The sequence below is a fragment of the Frieseomelitta varia genome, unplaced genomic scaffold (assembly GCF_011392965.1).
Source record: "Frieseomelitta varia isolate USP_RPSP 00005682 unplaced genomic scaffold, Fvar_1.2 scaffold_751, whole genome shotgun sequence".
In the NCBI taxonomy this organism is placed as follows: domain Eukaryota; kingdom Metazoa; phylum Arthropoda; class Insecta; order Hymenoptera; family Apidae; genus Frieseomelitta; species Frieseomelitta varia.
The window spans coordinates 302,367-322,781 of record NW_025110536.1 but is presented as its reverse complement, the minus strand read 5'-3'; the positions used below and the strand labels follow the sequence as shown (position 1 = coordinate 322,781).

Genomic DNA, 20,415 nt, shown 5'->3' with positions numbered 1-20,415 from the left:
TTGAAAATTCTCTCATTTTTCAGTCATTAGTATATTATTAAAGCGGCTCCAAAATTAATGGCAGAGAGACGAGAACTTTTGAAAGAATTTACTTTGGATGAGACCATCTCGTTGCACTCGAAGTTATGAGAAATGAAGGAGATTCAGTTAAAATTTCTTTTTACAGCTTATATAATTATCTGAAAATTTTTTCATTAGAAAGGTCGGCAGAAAATTAGTCTTTATTGCAAGCTTTTAAAAGCTACAGGTAAATTTAGTATATTCAAATTATTTTCACTATCTTTACCAGTTCCTTACATCACTTTTAAGAATATTGTATGTGCCCTTTCTTTTATGTTTTCAAAGAAAAAATATACTCGAAGAAAAATTACCTAAATATAGACAAACTTCCATTCGTTCATTATTCGCTATATATATAATATATAAAGCTATTATATATATCTTATAATAGCTTCTATTCCGTTTTGATTTTCATTTCATTCAGTTTCTACTCATAGTCTTATATGTACATGTTTTTTTTTTCGAAGATTTTAATATATTCACTGTCAAGACGTATAAAAAAAATAAATAAATAAATTTCACTTTGCATCACTTTCGAGTAGGTGTGAATTACGATTTGTTGGACGCGGCAACTCTTTTTCGGTTCGTGGTTGTCGATTGAAGGTTTATTTCGTCGTTTCATATCTCCGTCATATAAATCATGCATAAACTGTCGGATATTGTCGAATATAGCCTGAATGTAATATAATATGAGCTAATGATGCGTAAATTAGCTAATTTGGAAATTTCTTTCGGAAATCTTTTCGTCACGGATAGACAAATAACAATAGGATCTGAGGGATTTCGAATCCCTTTAAATTGATATTTCACGACAGATTCGAACACGATTCGAAACTTGAAACTTTTGAAAGTTTTAAAACTCTTTACAAGTCTTGAAAGTGTTGAACATCCTCGATCATCTTGGATGTCTTGAAACTCTTGAGAGTAGATAGGTCGATGATTGTCCGATATCTTACAAGCTTTTCAATTACTTTGATTCAACCAATATCGTTGACAGAAAATATTGAAGAAAGTCCACAGATTTACGATATCAGTGTATGTGATATATGTATTTTAACATTCGTAATACGAATGGCATAAATAAATATATTTATGATAACTTAAATTTTCCGAATTTTTTTTTGTATCTTGCGTATATTTTATGTATATTTTATATACATTTATTTTAGTCTACGTTTGAGTATTGATCAAATCCTGTTGTAACTCTCAAGATTTTCAAGGCTTCCGAGACTCTCAAGACTTAGGAACTATTAGCTCTCGAAACGTGTCGAAACTTTGAAGAATTTAGACCCTCGAATAACATTGCAATAGCAAATTACTAAAATTTAGGATATTTGATTTTATTTCGTATTTTACGTTCTCTGTGACAGTAGTAAAATTAAATCGTAAGAGAAAATTACTAACATGATTAAATAAAATAAAAGATTTGAAAATTAAATAATTTATGTTTCCGATGAGGTACTACTGATTGAAGGTTTAGCTATGAATTATGTACAGATTCGAAGCGATTCAGTGTCTGAAATCCCTCTCAAAGACGGCATCCGGCGACGAAACAAATAAGTAAAGTAGCAGAGGGCAACGATGTAAAGGAGGAAAATCGAGAGGATGAGAAACGAGAGCTATTACGAGGAGAATTCGGATAAAAAGAGGCAAAGAAGGATGGTCGCGTAGGGATAAGTTGATCAAGCCCTGCTGAAAGGGGGATTATAAAGTACGGCACCGCGATTGTAGTCTGACACGAAGTGGCTTCATTATCATTGCCCGGAGGAGCGTCTCTCTGAGACTCGTGCGTTCTCTTCTTACGTTTCATCGATATTAATTAAACTTCAGCGTTCATCTTCCTCGGGCATCTTTATTATGCCCGCAGAAATGACGTGAAACGTCCGACGTCGGCGAATGCAAATCAGTTTCAGCCGAGAGAGATGCGTTTCCAAAGAGATTAACTCGGAACAAAGAAAGAATCGATATTTCTTGTGAATAATAATTATTATAATAAGAAATGAAAAATAATTATTATAATAAGTATAATGGTGGTGTTGAATCTGGTGGAACAGAGACAGAGTTCGTTCTTCATTTTTCACGTCATCCTTTACTTTTTCGAGCGTTTTTCTGAGGGAAAAGAATATTTTCATGTTACGGCAACATTTTGAAAATTACTTATTACTTATTGTTATTACGTGTTATAAATGTTTTGAAGCTCGCGACACCAAAACAATAGAGCATTTAATGCGAGTACAAACAATTTCTGTCGTGTATGATTGGCTTGCACAACGATCGAGACAGTCGTTCGGTTGTCGTCCCGAAATAATTCGAACGCTGCCAGCAACCTGTCAATTAACTGTCAATTAACTGTCATTAATATCGGCGAATTAGTCGGAGACAAGCGATATACATATATATTCGTAGGAGTATATCCCATTCGAACGAGTTCGTTCGTTACTTTGTTTATTCTTTGTCTCAATTCCCTTTATTCTTTTCTTCTCGTACCTCTTATCCGCATTTTCACACGCGTTCGCCCACGCATTCATTCGAATACATTTCCGGTACCTCTCACTTTGTCGATCATTTCCTCGTGTTGTCGTGGGCCTCTACCGTCGACTGCCCACGTGCCTCTTTTCCGAATAGATTCTGAAACAAGTCGAATCTTATCGTCAATGCCATTGTTACTTCCGTTTGACCGTGCACATATGTCCGAGTTTTTGCTATCTAATCTATTGTTAAAAAGTTCGAATTGTGTTGGATATCGTTTAAAAGTGTTAGCGATGGTAGTAGTTCAGAGAGTATTAGTAAAATTATGATTCTAGTAATCGATATTTCTATAAAAACTCTGTATTTCGCGCGAGGAATACGAATTTAACGGTTATTTGGAGAAATTAGAGTTAAAATCTTCAGAACGATTCTTATCGTTACCATTTTAGAAAAATTTTATGAATAATCTTGAATAATTCTTCAGCCATCGGAAATATCACCGAAATAACAACTTAGATAGATGCAAAACGTTCTACGGAGTATTAGTAAATATTCTATTTAGCATTATCAATTTGTTAAGTAATTTATTAATTTCACATGTTGAATCATTACTATTGTTTGTCATATTTATTATTTTATGAAAGTGTGTTATTTCTTTTCTCGAAAATTGTACGTGTATTCACGTAATGAAACTCTTAATTAAGAAGTTCATATTTCCAAACGTAATAATGGAGTACTTTGAATTTTCGAAACTTTAAAGGTCACTTGTAGTTTTGTTATGTAAATCGTTGAGAAAATGATTTAATCAACATATATCTATATATATTTATGAAAAAAAGAATGGAAATTTAGATAGAGATTCGTTTTATCTACTAAGGATTATAACAGATTCTCTGTTTTGAATATACTACGAATATTTCGTATATTATATATACTATAATATACTTTGAACATTTCGTCCATTTTCATGCTTTCTAATTTTCTACGAATGTGTAAAAATCCATACAATAACATATTCGTGATCAAAGCCATATTTTCGACGGGGCACAATGAAATTTAATGATTGGCCGAATCGTTCTAACGTTTCTATTGTATATGCAATTTATGCTGCCCAAAATGTTCATTTGGCAATTGTTCGATGATGCGGAAAATCAATTGGATTTTGCCGCAGGCAGAACCGATAACGTATCGATAATTGAACGAAAGAGTTGAGAAATAGAAATTATCTATGATCGAACAGTTTTCGTTTCGCTTTCGTGTCTTCGTGATTTATTATTCCGCGATATTTCGCAGATAACACGTTTTAAATAAAACAAAAAAAAAAAATCAATCGAAATGTAGAAAATTGTATTTTCCAAAGTTATATTTATGTTTACTAACAGTGTGACGTCAAGCATATTTTGCAAATATTATTTTATTTGCTTTCCGTTACGTCATCGTCATACTTTATTATTTCGAAAAAATTATTACATCTCCTGTTTCGTTTTAATGTGATCAATTGTGGCCATAATCGATCTAGAGATACAGAAGTGCATTCGATGTATGTAACATGTAAAAGTAAACAAAATGATAAAAGTAGAGTGCTTGTTATAATATCTAATGATGCAAATTTCTAGTTAGTTTTTTAATTTTTAAAATGAGTAATTCGTTGTTATTAGACATTATATAGGACGTTTAATATTTCGAAATTCCAGAGAATATACATAATATAAAAAGAAATACTATGCTTTCTACGAGCATTTTAATTTATAAAAGCAATTTTCCATCGAGAGCCTATTTATTTAATTATACTCTCAAAAACATAAATTTGTACAAAAATTCACAATCTAATAATCATTTAAATCCTTATCACCTAAGTATCTTTCGATAAATCTTGCATAATTTCATTGTTGACTCAAAAAAAGAGAAATAACAAATTTCTTCTCTTTTATATTTTAAAATTAAGTGAAAAAAACATGTAATACATCCAATCGAAAAGATCGTGAAGCATAAGTACATGACTGCGAAAATCGCTTGTTGATAGCACACGACGCAAGTACAAAAACACGAGAAGATGGAAAAAAGATTTCTCATCGAGTTCGAGCGACGTCCGCGTCGTTAATCTTCACGATGTGTTCGTCTTGTGTGGCGTATTATACGCCTGACAACTTAATTCGAACGACCGGGAACCCTTTAAACTCGTGCCTCTCTTATAAATATTCCACGATCGTATCCGATTCGAACGAAACGGTTGTTCGTGTTTAAACGCTTTAAACGCTGAATAGACTTCGGAGGAAAGTTTCTATCACGGTGGAACAATACCGCTTATTGATTAAATTCCGATCGAACGAAACAAAACTTCATGAACTCGATCGATAATTATTGGTTCGTGTAACTATAACTATAACATCCTATTACCACGTTATGGGAATTATTGTCTTTTTCAGAAACTCGTAAGTCATATACGCGTTCGTATAATAATAATAACATACAATAATATGCAGAAGCGTATAAAAGACTAATCTATTAAATATTGCATACATTTCTTGTTATATCAGTGACAGTGAAAAAGAATATTTTACATTAATTAATCTTTATTAATTTCAAAAGATTTTACAATTAATAATTTTCAATACAAGCGAAAGTTCTGCTACGATTTTATGGTTCTAAGGAGTATATGGATTATCTAGTACAGAAAAATAGTGTACGATTATTCGCAATTGGGCGTCAAAATCATTCGAAAACGCATAGTATTCGAGATTTGTTCGAATTTTTTATTTTAACAATTGTATTCGAGAGTTTCAACTCTTAGAGTATCGAAATTGCAATCAGCAAACGGCGAATTCCCGGATCCGAAGCGACAAAACCGTTAACACTGGCAAAGAAATTAGTTAGCGCGGGACACTAGAGCGAGACTCGTACGTACATACGATCGGCTCTTGTTTTAATTAGCAACTTTCACAGAACGGTCGCGAAACGCTGCGGAATACCGAAAGGGTTTTGGGAAAATCAAAGTCAGTTGATTAACTCTCTACCTCTGTCTCTACGAAATCAGTAATTAACCTTTCGGGAATATTTGTCGACACAAACGAGCCTCTCGTGTATCCATGTATGTACATGGCAATTAACGTTTATTTCCCTATATTTTACTCACTCGCCGAACCACTCGTGAAACTGCTCCTTCTGTAGCTTACCATCTTTATTTATTTACGTGCGAATTAAAAGGAAGAAATGATGCTTTTGCACGACAGTGTTGTACAATTATACGAGTTGAACAAAGTGACGGGAACACTTCACACATCGAGATGATTTCTGAATCACGTTTAATATTATACACTTCAAGTGCTTTTAGAAAAGCTGAAGGAGAATATTTGTGCCAAATTATTTTTCCAAAGACTGATCAGGATAACCGTATTAACTTCGATTTCATTCCAGATTATACAACTTTTGTAGTCTCAATTACGCGATACACTTAAGAATTTCAAAAGACCGCGGAGTTCTTTTGCATTTAGAATTAAGAATTATTTCTCCGATGTGGAAAACGACATCGGTGCAAGTACCGCGAGCATGAGTTAGATATTAATATTTTGATGCAAGTATCAAACAAATATAAATATCAATTTTAAAGATTGTAAAATCGTAAAATGGCGCCGATCATACCGTATCGTATTTTATCACTAATTATTGATCCGTAAAACTAAATTCCAATTCATAATTGCTGAAAGAAAAACACGCAAGACAGAATACAAGGTAAATCCGACTATTCAGTTGAAGGGAACTGTGAGAAAGGGTCAGTACGGTTGTCGAGTCCAATCATGGGTTTGGGCATGGTTCGTCGAAATCCGATTACCATAACTACCGGGCGTTACTTGTCAGACCATGAAAATCTCGCGTAACAAGGTTCATATCTTAGGCCAAAGCTGCTGCAAAAGCATCCCGCAGGCTCTCACTTGCTCTCGCACCCGAGACAGCGAGATTCACCTTTAATTCCTCGTTTCGGTACGAGTTTTCGCGTTTTCGTGAGCCCGGGATTACTTTTCTTGGGTATTTCACGGGACGTCTTTGTAAAACGCAAACGAACCCACTGCCGTCGACAAAATATAATAATAGAAAGAGTTCGGAAACGTTTATCCAGTGGTCGACCCAGTTTCCCTTACGATATTGAACCATTCGCGCGAATACCTTTACGGATCGAGTCGGGATTAAACGCGAGCCCCTAAACGTTTTGTCGTCCAATATTCTAGTTCCCCGGGAAATCTCCAGCCGTTGGCTCGGTTCAGCCAGAAATTGAAGAAACTGGCGAATTAAATAAAATTACCGGCCGATGGCAGGATATTAATCCCACTGAAGGACGAAGAAATAATTTACCCTGTAGATATAAGTATTTAAATTCTACGAAATTTCATGAAACTGTAGAATTTCAGATGATTTCAATCCTTGGAAATTTCCTTTCGTAATTCTGATATTTTTATGAACATACGTAATTCAAGAAATTGAATCTAAATAGAAATTTGTTGCATTTATCAAACGAACGTCGCAACAAACACTCTACTTTGATTGTTTCGTATATTCTGGCGCATTCTTGTGTGTTACATGATTTTTTTCTAGTATTTCCAAATTTCCCCCAAGTGTGTAAACATCTACAGTTTAAAAGTGATTTACTTATTTATTTATTTATGAGAATGTATGCAACTAACATAATGACCAGACTGCTGATTTTTATGCATTTATATGAAATCGGAAGATGCAAGAATATATAGAATAAACTTTGTGAAATATCGACAGTATCATACTCGTTATAATAATACTTAGTAGCTAATACAATTTTTAATCCAGATTCTATTTTTCGAATTATCTCTTCAAAATTATAAATTTGCATAAATATCCATACTCTAATAATAACAATATATAAAATATACTAGTAAATTTACATGAATTGATATTGCTGTCGTCTCTTTACTTCATTCAAATGTCTTTTGTATTTCCTTTCGAATCCTTGAGGTAAACGGAGAACACAATAAAAATTCAATTAAAAAAAAAAAAAACCTCTCGCACCAAGGACATATGATATCTTGTGCTACAATACAGAATATTATCATTGAATTCCAATGAAAAACCAACATATGTGTTATGTAGATATTCAGACACGTATTATTGCTATTACATTTGATATTATATCTTGCGTTATAACCCATGTGTTACAGATCAAAGAGCGACGACGTAAAGAGCGGAAGCTTGCCCGCGTATTGGCCGTCGTGTACTTGTTTCAAGGTGCGCTTCCGGTCTGACCGCAACCATGCATTATCCACTGATGCTTCAAGCGTTCATCGTTGTTGTGCACATCGTGCCTGATGCCCGTCTCCATCGACAAAACGTCAAAGGTGAGTTTGAAAGCTGCGCTGATATGATGATGTATCGCGGCGATAAAACAGGGATGACGAGTGAATTACGCGCGATATTACTCATTTTATCCGCGGGTGCGTTTTTATTTTATTTCGTTTTACTCTGCGGGAAATCCATGCGTATCAGTGCTTTATTTTGATGTTTCGTTCATCAATCGAACGTCGAATGTATAATAACGCATATTATCTAGTTTAATCTCGCTCAATTGAGAACAATTGTTGCAAGCCATAATTTTAACATACACGCAAAATTCGTAGCGTAAATAATTCGCATGTATTTCCGAGACGAGTTGTGATTCATCGTAGCATGTTTGTCGGTCTATCAATTCCAATGTATTTATGATTGAAAACTATTTGGTTTCTATCCCTCGAATTTCGAAGATGCTGAAAGTGTAACATTTCACTAACTAATCGACAATTACTGGCTAGATAATATAATTGTTAGACTATGAATTTTCGTACAATTTAGAATTTGATGACGGAAAAATGTGTAAACGGGAATATACAAAATGCGCAAAGCACAAGAGATATTTGTTAAAATATTCTATCGGTAGAATAATTCTTCACCTAGTTTCTATTCTTTTTTTTTTTTAAGTATATTTGAAGAAATATAAATTTACATAAGTAAATTCGAAATTTTTTAAAATAATAACATAAGCTGAGAATATTATTCCCATACTCTGCTGTCCCATATTCTATAAAATTTTTAGGAAATTAGCACGAGTTAATCGCGGCAAATTGTTGAACAATCAATTATTGCATCACGTAACGGTGCGTGAAAATTTTCGATTTCGAAGGTTAAATTGAAACTAACGTGAACGTTGTTTAGAATCAAGAATCCTGGATGAGACCGCGCGTATTTATATCGGTGACCGAACGTACGAAGATCACGATCGGATTATATGACGTTCGAAATGTTTATTGGCGCAATTAAAAAACAAACGGCGCCTCTAAAAACGTTTAGACATCTCGATGAGCATAAATAAGACAATGATTAGCATTTCACGAGACTCTTAGACGTGTATCAGCCGGATGGATCGCGCGGACCACTTCTACTTTTCTCCCAGCATTGTGACGTCCGTTTAATCTTTCTCATCATCTTCGTCTCTAGATCGTAACTTAACATTATTAGTATTAGTACGCTTAACAGAAGAGCCTTCGGCGAAGGCGAGGCTTCTGTACGTCAACGTGACAAATCCTCGAACAAAAGTGACTCGAGAAAGCGGACAGGAAGCTATCGAATCGGTCCTCTCTTTCTCGTTTCCTTTCTTCTACCTGCAGTTGTTTATTTATATACCTGTCTTATTTTTCATTTGTTCCCATCACGACACCGGACATCATTTTTATCGGTCAATTTACAGTTAGGGAACAGTGGATAGTCGATTCTTTGAGAGGAAATCGCGTTCTCGTGAGATTGAAAAGAATTGAAGAAGGTTTCTTTTTTCAATCATTATTAATTACAAGAATTATAAACGGAGATATCATAATGCGACTTATAATTGTGATGTAATGTATTTTTTTTTTTTTTTTTTTTGTGGAAAGGATATGATGCCTTAAAATTTGGTCATGATTAAATTTACACAGACTAAGATTGACCAGATCAGAATCAATTTGCTCTTGTTAATTCTATTCTATTATAGGAATCAAAAAGTCGTTTTTCTAATGTTTGAATTAGGTATAAAGGCGTTAACTAATTTTTAAACGTTGCTTTTAAAGCTTTAGCAAAACGATATCATAACGCGAAATTTTAAACACGAGAGTAGAACTTGTACAGGGAAAGTACATACACAATGGTGTGCGAAAGAAAGTTTAAGAAAGAAGTGATACGAAAGAATATAATCAGTTTACAAATGGAATACACGTATACATAATATACAAGTGTTCTTCAAATATATTTTTTCTTTCTAAATTCTAAATTTTGGTTGTACTAACGTAAATTACTGCAGTCACGTATGATCCAACGATACTACGAGTATTTGAGGACTAAACTTACTTTTGTCCACCACTGTAAATCTACCTCAACAAGCAGTTTATTCAAAACTATCTGATGATTTATGAACGAAACTATAAATCAAAAACTTCACGACGACTGTCCAAATACGTTCGGAAAAATCCTAAAATACAACCTGAGCTTGATCCAATTCATCACACGCTGCGAACTCGATTCGAGCAAGTTATTGTTTTACTGTTCGCGGGAATGATAACGTTTCGTACATTGCAATTGGTATCATATGATTGTCATACTTCTGATAAGATCATCCATCTACTGCGGTATATTCCTGTGATAGTCAATCTGCGATCTCTTTTGAATTTTGTTTGATCGAAAGCACGTCAGTTATATACACATATACGTGTATATTCTGTCTCAAAAGTTACTGAATATTTTAAAAATAATCAAACGCGAGTAACTTTTTGACAGAAATGTATTATTTCATTCGAAATAATACAACTGTAGCATCGAGTGACTTCTTCGGTAATAGCAATTATTACTTTGTTCGCATATCTTGATGTATCCTGTATAAATTTTAATTTTATAAACTTTTTATTATTCTACCTTTGCCTAAACTCAACTTACAACCTATGTGTACATTTATTTAATTTACGAATCTTATGTTCTTGAATTTTTAGAAATTAATTTAAAACAAATTGTATCTTTTTATTTCTGTTTCCTGACACACGCGATTTGCTACTTGAGCTTTAGTTAATTCTTTAATTAATTTCGTACAAAATACCTATATTTATTTCTGTAAATAATTATACAATGTTTTAAATTGATTCCCACGACATCAATCGATATCGTTGAATAAATAGGACCGATATGAAATGTTAAATTAAAAAAAAAAAGAAACAAGATAGATTATTTTCCAGTATTACCGATAGATAACATAAATCTGCTATATATAATAAAAAAAGTTTGAAACTTAACAAAATTGTTTTCGAGCACAGTTGAACAAAACTCGCCCGCGTTGTATCGCCGCTTTATTTTCCCCGCGTCGAAAAAGAATGCTCGTCGGGGTAGTCGCGACACCTTTTCAATGTAGATGACCCTACGCGCCGCGCGCTTGTAAATATTTATTCGCTTCGTGGGCGACGGGAACAATGCGAAGCAGGCGCGACTTAACGGCTCGAAACGCGGAATCGCACTGTCGAAAATGACCTGTCATTAGGAAGGCGATTATCCCGATCGAAGAAAATTACAGCGAACGAGAGGAGGCCCCGTTTACGCGACGCAGCGTGTGGCCTAGATGTGAGAGGTTAGGGGGGTGGGTGGTTAGCTGACACGCGTAATCTGTCCACTCTGGCGACGATCGCTCCTTCAGTTATTACGAAATTATTAACCCTCTCTCCGGTGTTCCGCCTCTCTTCTCGCCGCGAGTGTCGTAATGACGAGGCACTAGGCCAGAGGTTTCCACCCTAGCCTCTCCACCCTAATTTGAAACTTAGCGCCGGGAATTCGAACCACGGCCCAACCTCCCGGAAACTTCGGATTGTTCGCGAAGTCCTGGCGAAAATCATCAACGGCCGGAAATAACTTCCTTCGTAATTGCTTAACCCGCCCCACGCACAAATTATCAGTTAAACTTGCCACGTATTTGCCTTTCGGCGATCCAGTCTCCGTTGACGACGACAGAAAAATAAAATTGTCGATGTTTTTCGAGCGTGAGGATTCAACACTCGAAAAGGGGTTAGTTTTTGGGCTTCGTTAGCTGCGCGACATATGTACGCTTGCATTTACTTGCGTTTTTTGCTGTTTATATTAGGTCATATTTGATGAAGTGACGGCTTATCTCGAAGTCTCTCTGAAGTATTTTAAGTAAAAAAAGATGTTGGGTCGTGACTTAGACTGGATGTTAGTCGCTTCGTTGATTAAGAGATATTTTTAGAAACATCAGCTTGATACTGTTCTATAGATATCTTCGAGCGTTTGAAAGGCAGAGTTTGTGTGATTTTGAGCGTGTATTAAAAATACACGTCTAATTAATAATGTATCCATATTATACATGTATATTATACGTATACGTGTTTTATTTCGTGCAATTATTATCGTACAATATTTAAATACATTTAGCAACGTAATTTCCAAAACAAATATAGTTGATTGACATCGGATGAAGTTTTTGATCATATGTAGAAACTTTTTATAAATATACATGTTGTATACATATGTCATATAAAACATTTTGACACTTGATTAACGCTATAATGAGACATTGATGAAGTTGGATACAAACGTAGAAATGAAAATGATAAAAGTATTACGATAGCCACTATCTGTTATGTTAATATTTAGCTATTTTTAACACTTGAATTCAAAATAATTTGCTTTCACGTAAATATCTTGTAACTTTTATAGATTGGTTTAACAATGTAATAACAGTTTCCTTTCGTTAGAGTATTAATAAAATTTCAAAATGTTGCACAACATACGAAATGTGTATTAAATAAATGTTTCGATACTTTTGTAAGTCGCTGCACGTGATATAATATTCCAGACACAAAGATCTGAAGTAAAAAATTTGCTCTTGTACATAAAGGCTAGAAAATATCAATCCACTATTTTTTTTTTCTTTTTTAATATCAAAGCAAGCAGTTATTTAATTAAGCTTCATGTACTTAAATATTCAAATATTTTATTAAATATATGTTAGGTATATTAAATATATGTTAGGTAATTAAATATATGAGAGCTATGTTAATTCTCGTGCATTTTTGAACTTGAGCAGCTGTGAATTAAAAACTACATAAGTTGAAACACATATTAGCATGTACCAATTAAATGTATACACGTTTATTTGACATCACCGCAGAAAATCCCAATAGAAAGAATCTAAATCGATGTTCCGGCTTGAAGAATAACTAAATAGGTGTCTCCTTAACCAAGAAAAAAGTCGATGTCCCTGGGATGGCGCCAAACATCTACGAAAGCAACAAAAAAAGACACGCTTTCGTGGCCCGTGGTTCATAAGAGCAACAAGACTGGCCGTCCATTCATGGTTCGAACCTGTTGAAAAATCGCTCGTTCGTCCGCTGAATAAGTGCTTGGATAACAGCAGCGTGGGTGAACATGCGTGTTCTTCACATGTGCACGCACACGCGCAGCAATAGGGACGATAAAGCTCAGAATCTTGATCACATTCGAATATTATCTCTCGTTAACAATTGGATAGTTCGCAAACAGTATGCATGAACAGTATCCATAAAAATCATAATTTCTGAATACTACGATCTCCTTGAATATCATAAAATTCTCCAATCCAAATGGAAGAAATGGCGATAAGAAAATATTAAGCGAATCGTAAGGAATTTCGATTTTGATGACTTGTTAAAAGACAAAAGACATCTGGTTTGTTAAAATCAATAGATGGTTAATGATTTCACGAAGGGACACAATGATTTTCTAAAGAAAAATTCTCAAAAGTTGCCAAGAAGATTAATGGATTTTTCACGCGAACGTCTTTGATCTCTGGTTTATCCTCAAGTTTATCAGACTGTCGTCACCTACTTCAAAACAAACGAATCGCCGCAAGTTTCAAACGTGTCTCTCGGGATCCGCGAATCTTCAATTTTCAAACTTTTCCAGATCCTCGCGGGAAGTTGGAAGATTTTAGGATTCGCGAGCACTAAACTTTTTAAGCCGATATAAAATCTTAAGTCCGTGAATTACACAGTTCCGCGGTTCAGTGGAAGATTCGAGATTTTCGACAACTTCACGTGTCGAAGTGACTCCTGGAAACTTTGGAATTGTGAAAACGCCAGTTGACCATTGAGCTCGATTCGGTAATTAAAATTTTATTCTAATTTTTTTCGAGCTCGTGCAATTTAATGACACAGTGAGCCATTTGTTCATTGACTAGTAATTGCCAGGAAAATTTCAAAATCAAACTTGCTGAACAAACACGAAAGAAAAAATTAATGATTTATGTTCGTCCCTTGAAGATTATAAGAATATAAGGATAATCGCTAATAACCAGGAAACTTGATACAACAAAAAATTTATATTTAAAAAAAAATAATTTATATCCACCGCTACGCTAATCTAATTAAAACTTTTTTATTATTTATTATTTATTTTTTTATTTTATTTTTGTTATTTATCGAGATTAAAATTCACAAATTGAAATCTGTTGAAATATTCACGTTCCTTTGTGAATGGGCAAAAACAATTAAAACACGCAACAGATCGCGAGCCGCTTGTCCATCAAAGTCCAAAGCATCAACTGATAATCGAATGATTAATATGAATACTCTCTCTAATGGATAACGCATTTGCAAGATGAAACAAACTGCATTGAAAAAAAAAACTGAATGAAAAAAAATATATCGTAAAAAGTTTTAATTTCGTAAAAATACCTCAAAGATGCAGGCATAAAAGCAATTTGTATAATTGAAAGGATGTTTCCCCAGGAAAGCAAGCGTGTGGAACTGGGAAACTAATAATTCTTTTCAAAGGATGAAAAGCATTAACGATTGATTAAACAAATAAATCAGTTATATTTACAAAACTTGTGTACGAATCAAATACAAATAAAATATTGGAAAGAAAATCGAAGAAAATCGATGAGAATCTTTCTTGTACTCATTTTTTTCAACTTCATTATTTATGACTGTTCATTGGAAACATAAACATAATTATAAGAAAAGCTATGTACAATATTCGTAAAAGCAATATAAGAAATAATGAATAATTTGAATATACCGAATTTGCACATTATTTTTAAAAAATATAGAACGAATTCTAACTTACTGTGATACTGCTTTTAATTCTGCTATCATTGGACACTGGAAAACACAGCCAACCATTTAGTTTAGAATTATATAACTTAATTTCGAAATTTTTAATTTTACTACCAATTTCAATCACGAAAAAGAATAAAATACAAAGTAGAATTAAACATCTTGTATTAACATAAAATTACTAAATTTATCTGCAATCCTACATGGGACCAATTAAGAATATTACACGTGCCCTTTCTTAGAAATTCATCTCTTCAACGAATGAACAGGTACAATCAAAAGGAACTATAACAAACTTCTACGTTTTTCGCGAAACGACCAATTGTGCACATAAGAGGCTATAATAAATTCTACTTTCAGCGAAGCATCGAATCGTTTCTTTCAAAAAAGAGAGAGATAGAGGAAGAAACAGAAGGATGCGTGACATTTCGGAGATGTGGAAGGCCGGGTAACGAAGAAACGGAAGTCGAGGCGAAAAAGCCATTGGTAGCGCGACGGTTGGCGCACCTGTGCTGTTGCACGCACGATGTTCGATGAATGCCGAAGCGGGGGCGGCCAAGCGTGGGCCGTGCCGTCAATAGACGGTACACGCTCGCATTTTGTCTCTCCTTGTCTTTTTCACTGGAGCCAGGGAGGTGGTCGGGCCCGACGCGAAAGCGACAGGAAATAAAAGGCAAGGCCCGCGTGGGCCGCGCCGTGCAAATCCGAAAACGCTGAAACGCGACTGCCGCTCGTTCGTAAGCGTAGGCACCCGATGACGAAGCGTTTATCTTTATTTTCATTGAGAAGAGTCTCGTCTCGTCGCCTCGGCCAGTCGAACCGCTCGCCGCTTCTTCCATTCTCGATCCGGACCGTTATGCAATACTCCTGACTGGCCAATAACTTTCCTTCTGACCACCAAAGTCATAATAATCAGTTGACAATTAATTAGTAATTTTTCATGGATACTGTATAAATTTTTTTTTTTTTTGGCGCGTGTTCCGTGGCGTATCTTGGGAATTAGAATGCATGTGTCGTCTCTTCTAAGTATTAAAAGAGAATTTGCATTTGTTGATCTCTCAATTTGAATTCAAAATTCGAACATAGAATGGCTTTTACTTTCATATAAGATTCATTATCGAATCTGAAGAATCGGGATTTAGAATATAACGTTGATCGTTGTTGAAAAGATAAAGAGGGGAAGATGTTTCGGCAGAGAAGGACAACAATTAAAGACACGGGCTAGGGTTATATTCAAATCATAGTGGCACAACCCTGCCGGGATTCTAGTTTCATATGCAGAATAAACGTTAGCCGGAGATTTTGAGAATATTAGAGCAAATATTAGCGTTCTATATTTGTTCGTAACACGTGCGAATGTTTGGGTACGTCGTGACAGTCATTGTATCTCTACCGTGATCTTATTAAAGCCTCTTATTAAAGTTGGCAACAAATCTTTCGAAATATAAAATATATAAGAAAATTTGTCGTTCATCTTGCTTGGTTACAACAAAATTTAGAATGGAGTGGAATAAGCATCGATAATGCGAATGTTATCGATCAGCTCTGCGAACATTTGAAACAAAAATAAAGAAAGCATCGAGATCCACTAACTGGCAAAAAAGACTTGACACAGAAATAAAATTCAGAACGTGAAGCTAAAATTTAGTAGTTAGTGCTAAATTAAATAAAGTACTAATTAATAACTGATAATAACAAAGTAAAAAATAGAAGTCATTCGATACTTACAATTAGTAGTAAGTATGACGATAAAGCAGAAATAAAAGTCATTCCAAATTTAATAGCCAGTAGAAGTAAACTAGAAATAATATAACAATAAAATCGACGGATTAAGCATCGAATATTTTATTTATTTTCAACTTTCCCTGAAACGCGTGATGGTTTAATGAAATATTCCCCGATAGGAAATGCGCATTGGTAGCGAGTATGTACTACGAATTCAAATCACCGAAATCGCATTATACATTCAGTCTGTGCATACAATAAGAGGCCAGGTTCAAATGAATAAACTCAATCAGCAACAGATCATTTAATCGGCCATTGACTGAACAAAATCCGCATAAACGAATCTCTACTATACGACCGAAGTAGTTTCATATATCGCGTTGCGCGCTGCGTAAAAGTTTCTACGTAAACGTTCTAATAGGATCGTTCAGAAATGCATTTATCGCTACATACACGTACGACCGGCTATGCGGTATCTCCGTTAAGCCATAATCAATGGAGATCGTTCGAAGATCGGCGTCGGAGGAAGTCGCTGAAGCATCGTTCTCCCCGTGGTTTGACTGGCACGAAGGAAGAACGAGCGATTCGCACCTGCGGGGGCAGACAGGACGAAGACGGCGCGTAGCGTGGGCCGGCGCTCGCTTGATCGGCAATAACGAGTGAAACCCACGCCGGCGTGTCTCGAAAGTGGCGCAGGAGTGATCCTTTTCGAGAGATACTGGCGGCTCTCACCCACCGGCGTGTACACTCTCGCATATGTTACCGCGAAGCGCCATCCCTTCTATATTTAGACAGAGAGAAGATTCGACTTGAGCGGAAGCATGCACTTTTCCGTGTCCGATTCGTTCCGATCGATATGAACGAAATTCTTGTTCCTTTTTCCGATTTACGTCGAGGGAAATTGACTTAACGACTTTAATACTGAAAGAAAGTTGGCGAAGACACTGTCAGTTTTTTTCTTTTTTTTTTTTTTATCTTGTACTTATGTTCCTTGTGAAATTGAAATTAAGCAAAATGTGAATGAATTCTTTTCACTGGTGCTACTTGACTTTTAGTACAATCTTGTCTATTCGACGTTCTTTGTAGGATTGTAAATCCTCCTTGTTTGCTGAACTAGATCGAGATATAAAAATTTGAAAGTTAAACACTGAGGGAAACGAGGAATATTAGTCAATTACTCTCATCTTTGAATTTATTTATTTCCTTATTTGTTAATAGATCGAAATCTTTTACACTAGCTTAAACGACAGGTAAGATTGCAATAATGGCGATCAGATCAGTCTGTAATTTTGTAGATTTGCAATGATTGAAGTCAATATTCTTCAACGCACAGTGCACGTCGTCTCTGTTCCGTTCATCGTTTCAGAATTTTTGCGTCGTACAGTTCAGATCTATCTTCGTATGCAGCGTATCTCTCGGAACGCGTTCGACACGCAACAAGGTGAAACAATCGCGTTACGGCGAACAGATCAGCAATAGTTTCAGCAAATCCAGTTCGCCAGGCGTTTGCCACTTTTGCTCGGCATAAATCCTGCCGAGTGTCAGTTTATCGCGCATTGTCGCGCGCAACGTTACCCCGCGTAATCTGCAACAAACGCTCGTCAAACGCCTGAACAAAATGGCAAAAGGAAAGTGAAACGGGGCGGGCACGGGTACGATCGCATTTGCCTGGCTGTCGTATATCGAGAAAGACGTTTTGATCTCCGATGAGAAAATTAATGTCGCCCCCTTTATCCCGACGCGAGACAAGTTTATCGACTGTTCGACGCCGGATATCGTAACCAGATGACCCAGGGGAAATCGCGAAATCCGTTATTGCCCTGTCTCCGAGAGAAGACACACGGTGGCAGCTAGTTTACGCGTTCGATAAGTGACTGCAGCCAGTGATAGGATCTGAGATACTTCCGATCGCTTCGAATCTGTATCGTATTCTTAACGATCAATTCGTATCGCTTCGAATACGGATTCGTAGCTTCGGAACTCTCGCAGGTCTTGATAAACATTGAGTCTTGCGGTTTATCGCGGTTTTAAGAACTGCTCGTACGAAATATGGACATTCGACTCCTTTTTTTATCCTATCTTTGCAGCAACATGCATACTGTGTTCGTTAGTCATTTATTGCACAATTTTACGTTGCCCTGAATTTTACAGTGGACGGATTTTTTCGTCTTTCACACGATTTTACAGAATTAAATATAAAATTTCTTCTGAACTAACAAATAACTTTGACATGCGTGCAGACTGTCGAGCTGTACCGATTGATTAATCAAAAAATATGTCATTTCGTTTGAAAAAAACAAGTAAAGCGATTACAATATTGTGTGCCTGCCGGGAAATCGTGCAACCTTTATTTTAGAACATTTTTTCGTACAGCGAGTTATTTATGATTTATTACTATTTAAAATTCGAAGATTCGAAGCGATTCGAAGTATCTCAAATTCCTTCATTGATTGCACCGTGGGGAACGCGGGGAAATTTCCCCAGGGCTCAGAACCTTCGCGCAAGTCCTTCGGAATGCGCAACTTTCCTACTCGCCGCGAAATTAATGCGAACTGTATGCTCTGTCTCTTATCTTTCGTTTCACGCTGCGCGAGCGTTCGACTGATGCGGGAATTCGCATTTTCGTAGAAGTTTATCTCTGCGACAAATTGACGGGGGAAAAAAAAAACAGAGAATGAAATCTACGAATTCGTATTCTAACGTGTTTGATGCACGAACATACTAGATACCAGATATTAGACAATTTAGATCTGACGCGTTAGATGTTTGCGATTTTGTATCGGTCGTCGGTCGGTCGTAAATCAACCGAAAACTCTTCGAGTACAAGAACGAAATCTACAATCAAAATCATGCAACGTGATCACTTGCATTTATTTCAACGACCAGCCACACACATCCAATCCAACCGCAGCCTTATATCTTTCCGTATAAGGACGAGCAAGAGGAGAACGTTGCAACCAACGTATCTCGATATCTATTTGAATCCTGTTTGTTTTCTATTACCGCCTATCGACGTTCTGATTATTCCGCTATTAATCAACATTACGGCATTACACAGCCGATAAAGCTGATCGGGTGCCATTAACGGGGAATTTGTGATAGTTAAAGGTAAAACGGAAAACAGGGATCTCTCCTTATCGCGATAACATCGTAACGAACAGGATTTAGATAAAATATGGGAAATAGGTAGGGCGCAGCGAGGCTCGGTTGAACCCGGTGGTTGTTTCACGGTGAAGGGAGAGGTGTTGGAGAAGGGGAGAGACGTTAGCAGAGCTCGTGAAGAATATCTCGAGAGTTCTTGTTCCGTGAAAATGGTTAGCGAGATAAGATGCGGCACGTTAGTGGAGGCCGCGTAAATAGCCGGTTGTATGTGGGATTTATTGGGCCCTGTGAAAGATAGATGCATTTTGTAGCAAAGACAACGCGCCACTTGCGCGCCGCCCTCGCGATAACAATTCGTCAACCGGTCATCATAATTTACCAACGCCGGCTGATAACGAAGATTCACGATAACGCGGGAAGAAAGGGTACTTAGGCAGCGATGTTTTGCTTTGCAGGGCCGAGATATTGCACGGAGATAAAAATGTTGGTGCATTTCGGCAAGGAGAAGTTTCAGTCAGATTTTAGATAGTGTCAAACACTGATACCTAAGTAGGTGTTAAATAGCAATTGAATGAAATTCTTTTTACTACTTGTGTGCACTTTATACAAGTATTATATATAACGTGTGAGGTATTATATATAATGTATAATATATATGAAAACTTTATTAGTGTTTGTTAATATGAAGTTTAATATTTTATGGATGTATTTATTGGTATCTGCCAGTAAAGTTTAATGTTACTCTGTATAATATTGTACAAAATTTGATTACAAGTTTAATTCTTGTAATTAATAAAACTTGCAATAGAGAGAGGTCAAATGATCAATTCTTCCAATTTCTCGTGGAAAGATTTACAACGATATATTTTCACTGATTTCAATAATTTTCCGCAAAATATATAAATAAAAGTTTACGCTCTTTCGTCGTAGTTGAACTTTCTCT

The 20,415-nt window shown here is 35.8% G+C and overlaps 2 protein-coding genes across 4 annotated transcripts in view; one reads left to right on the top strand and one right to left on the bottom strand.

Annotated features, from left to right (window-relative positions):
* The window catches only part of LOC122535675 (A disintegrin and metalloproteinase with thrombospondin motifs 7-like), a 44,689-nt gene extending 41,128 nt beyond the window's left edge, over nt 1-3,561 (bottom strand). Inside the window, exons 1-2 of the mRNA XM_043667410.1 lie at nt 3,482-3,561; nt 2,608-2,771 (exon numbers count right to left, since the gene is read on the bottom strand). Coding sequence (XP_043523345.1) covers nt 2,608-2,771; nt 3,482-3,561 — 244 coding nt within the window. The remainder of the gene's footprint in view (nt 1-2,607; nt 2,772-3,481) is intronic.
* Nucleotides 1-20,415, top strand: part of LOC122535638 (A disintegrin and metalloproteinase with thrombospondin motifs 7-like) — a 99,218-nt gene that overhangs the window by 10,006 nt on the left and 68,797 nt on the right. For all 3 annotated transcript variants that reach the window (XM_043667336.1, XM_043667334.1, XM_043667335.1), the window contains exon 2: nt 7,713-7,889. In XM_043667336.1, coding sequence (XP_043523271.1) covers nt 7,805-7,889 — 85 coding nt within the window. In that variant the 5' untranslated portion in view covers nt 7,713-7,804. The remainder of the gene's footprint in view (nt 1-7,712; nt 7,890-20,415) is intronic.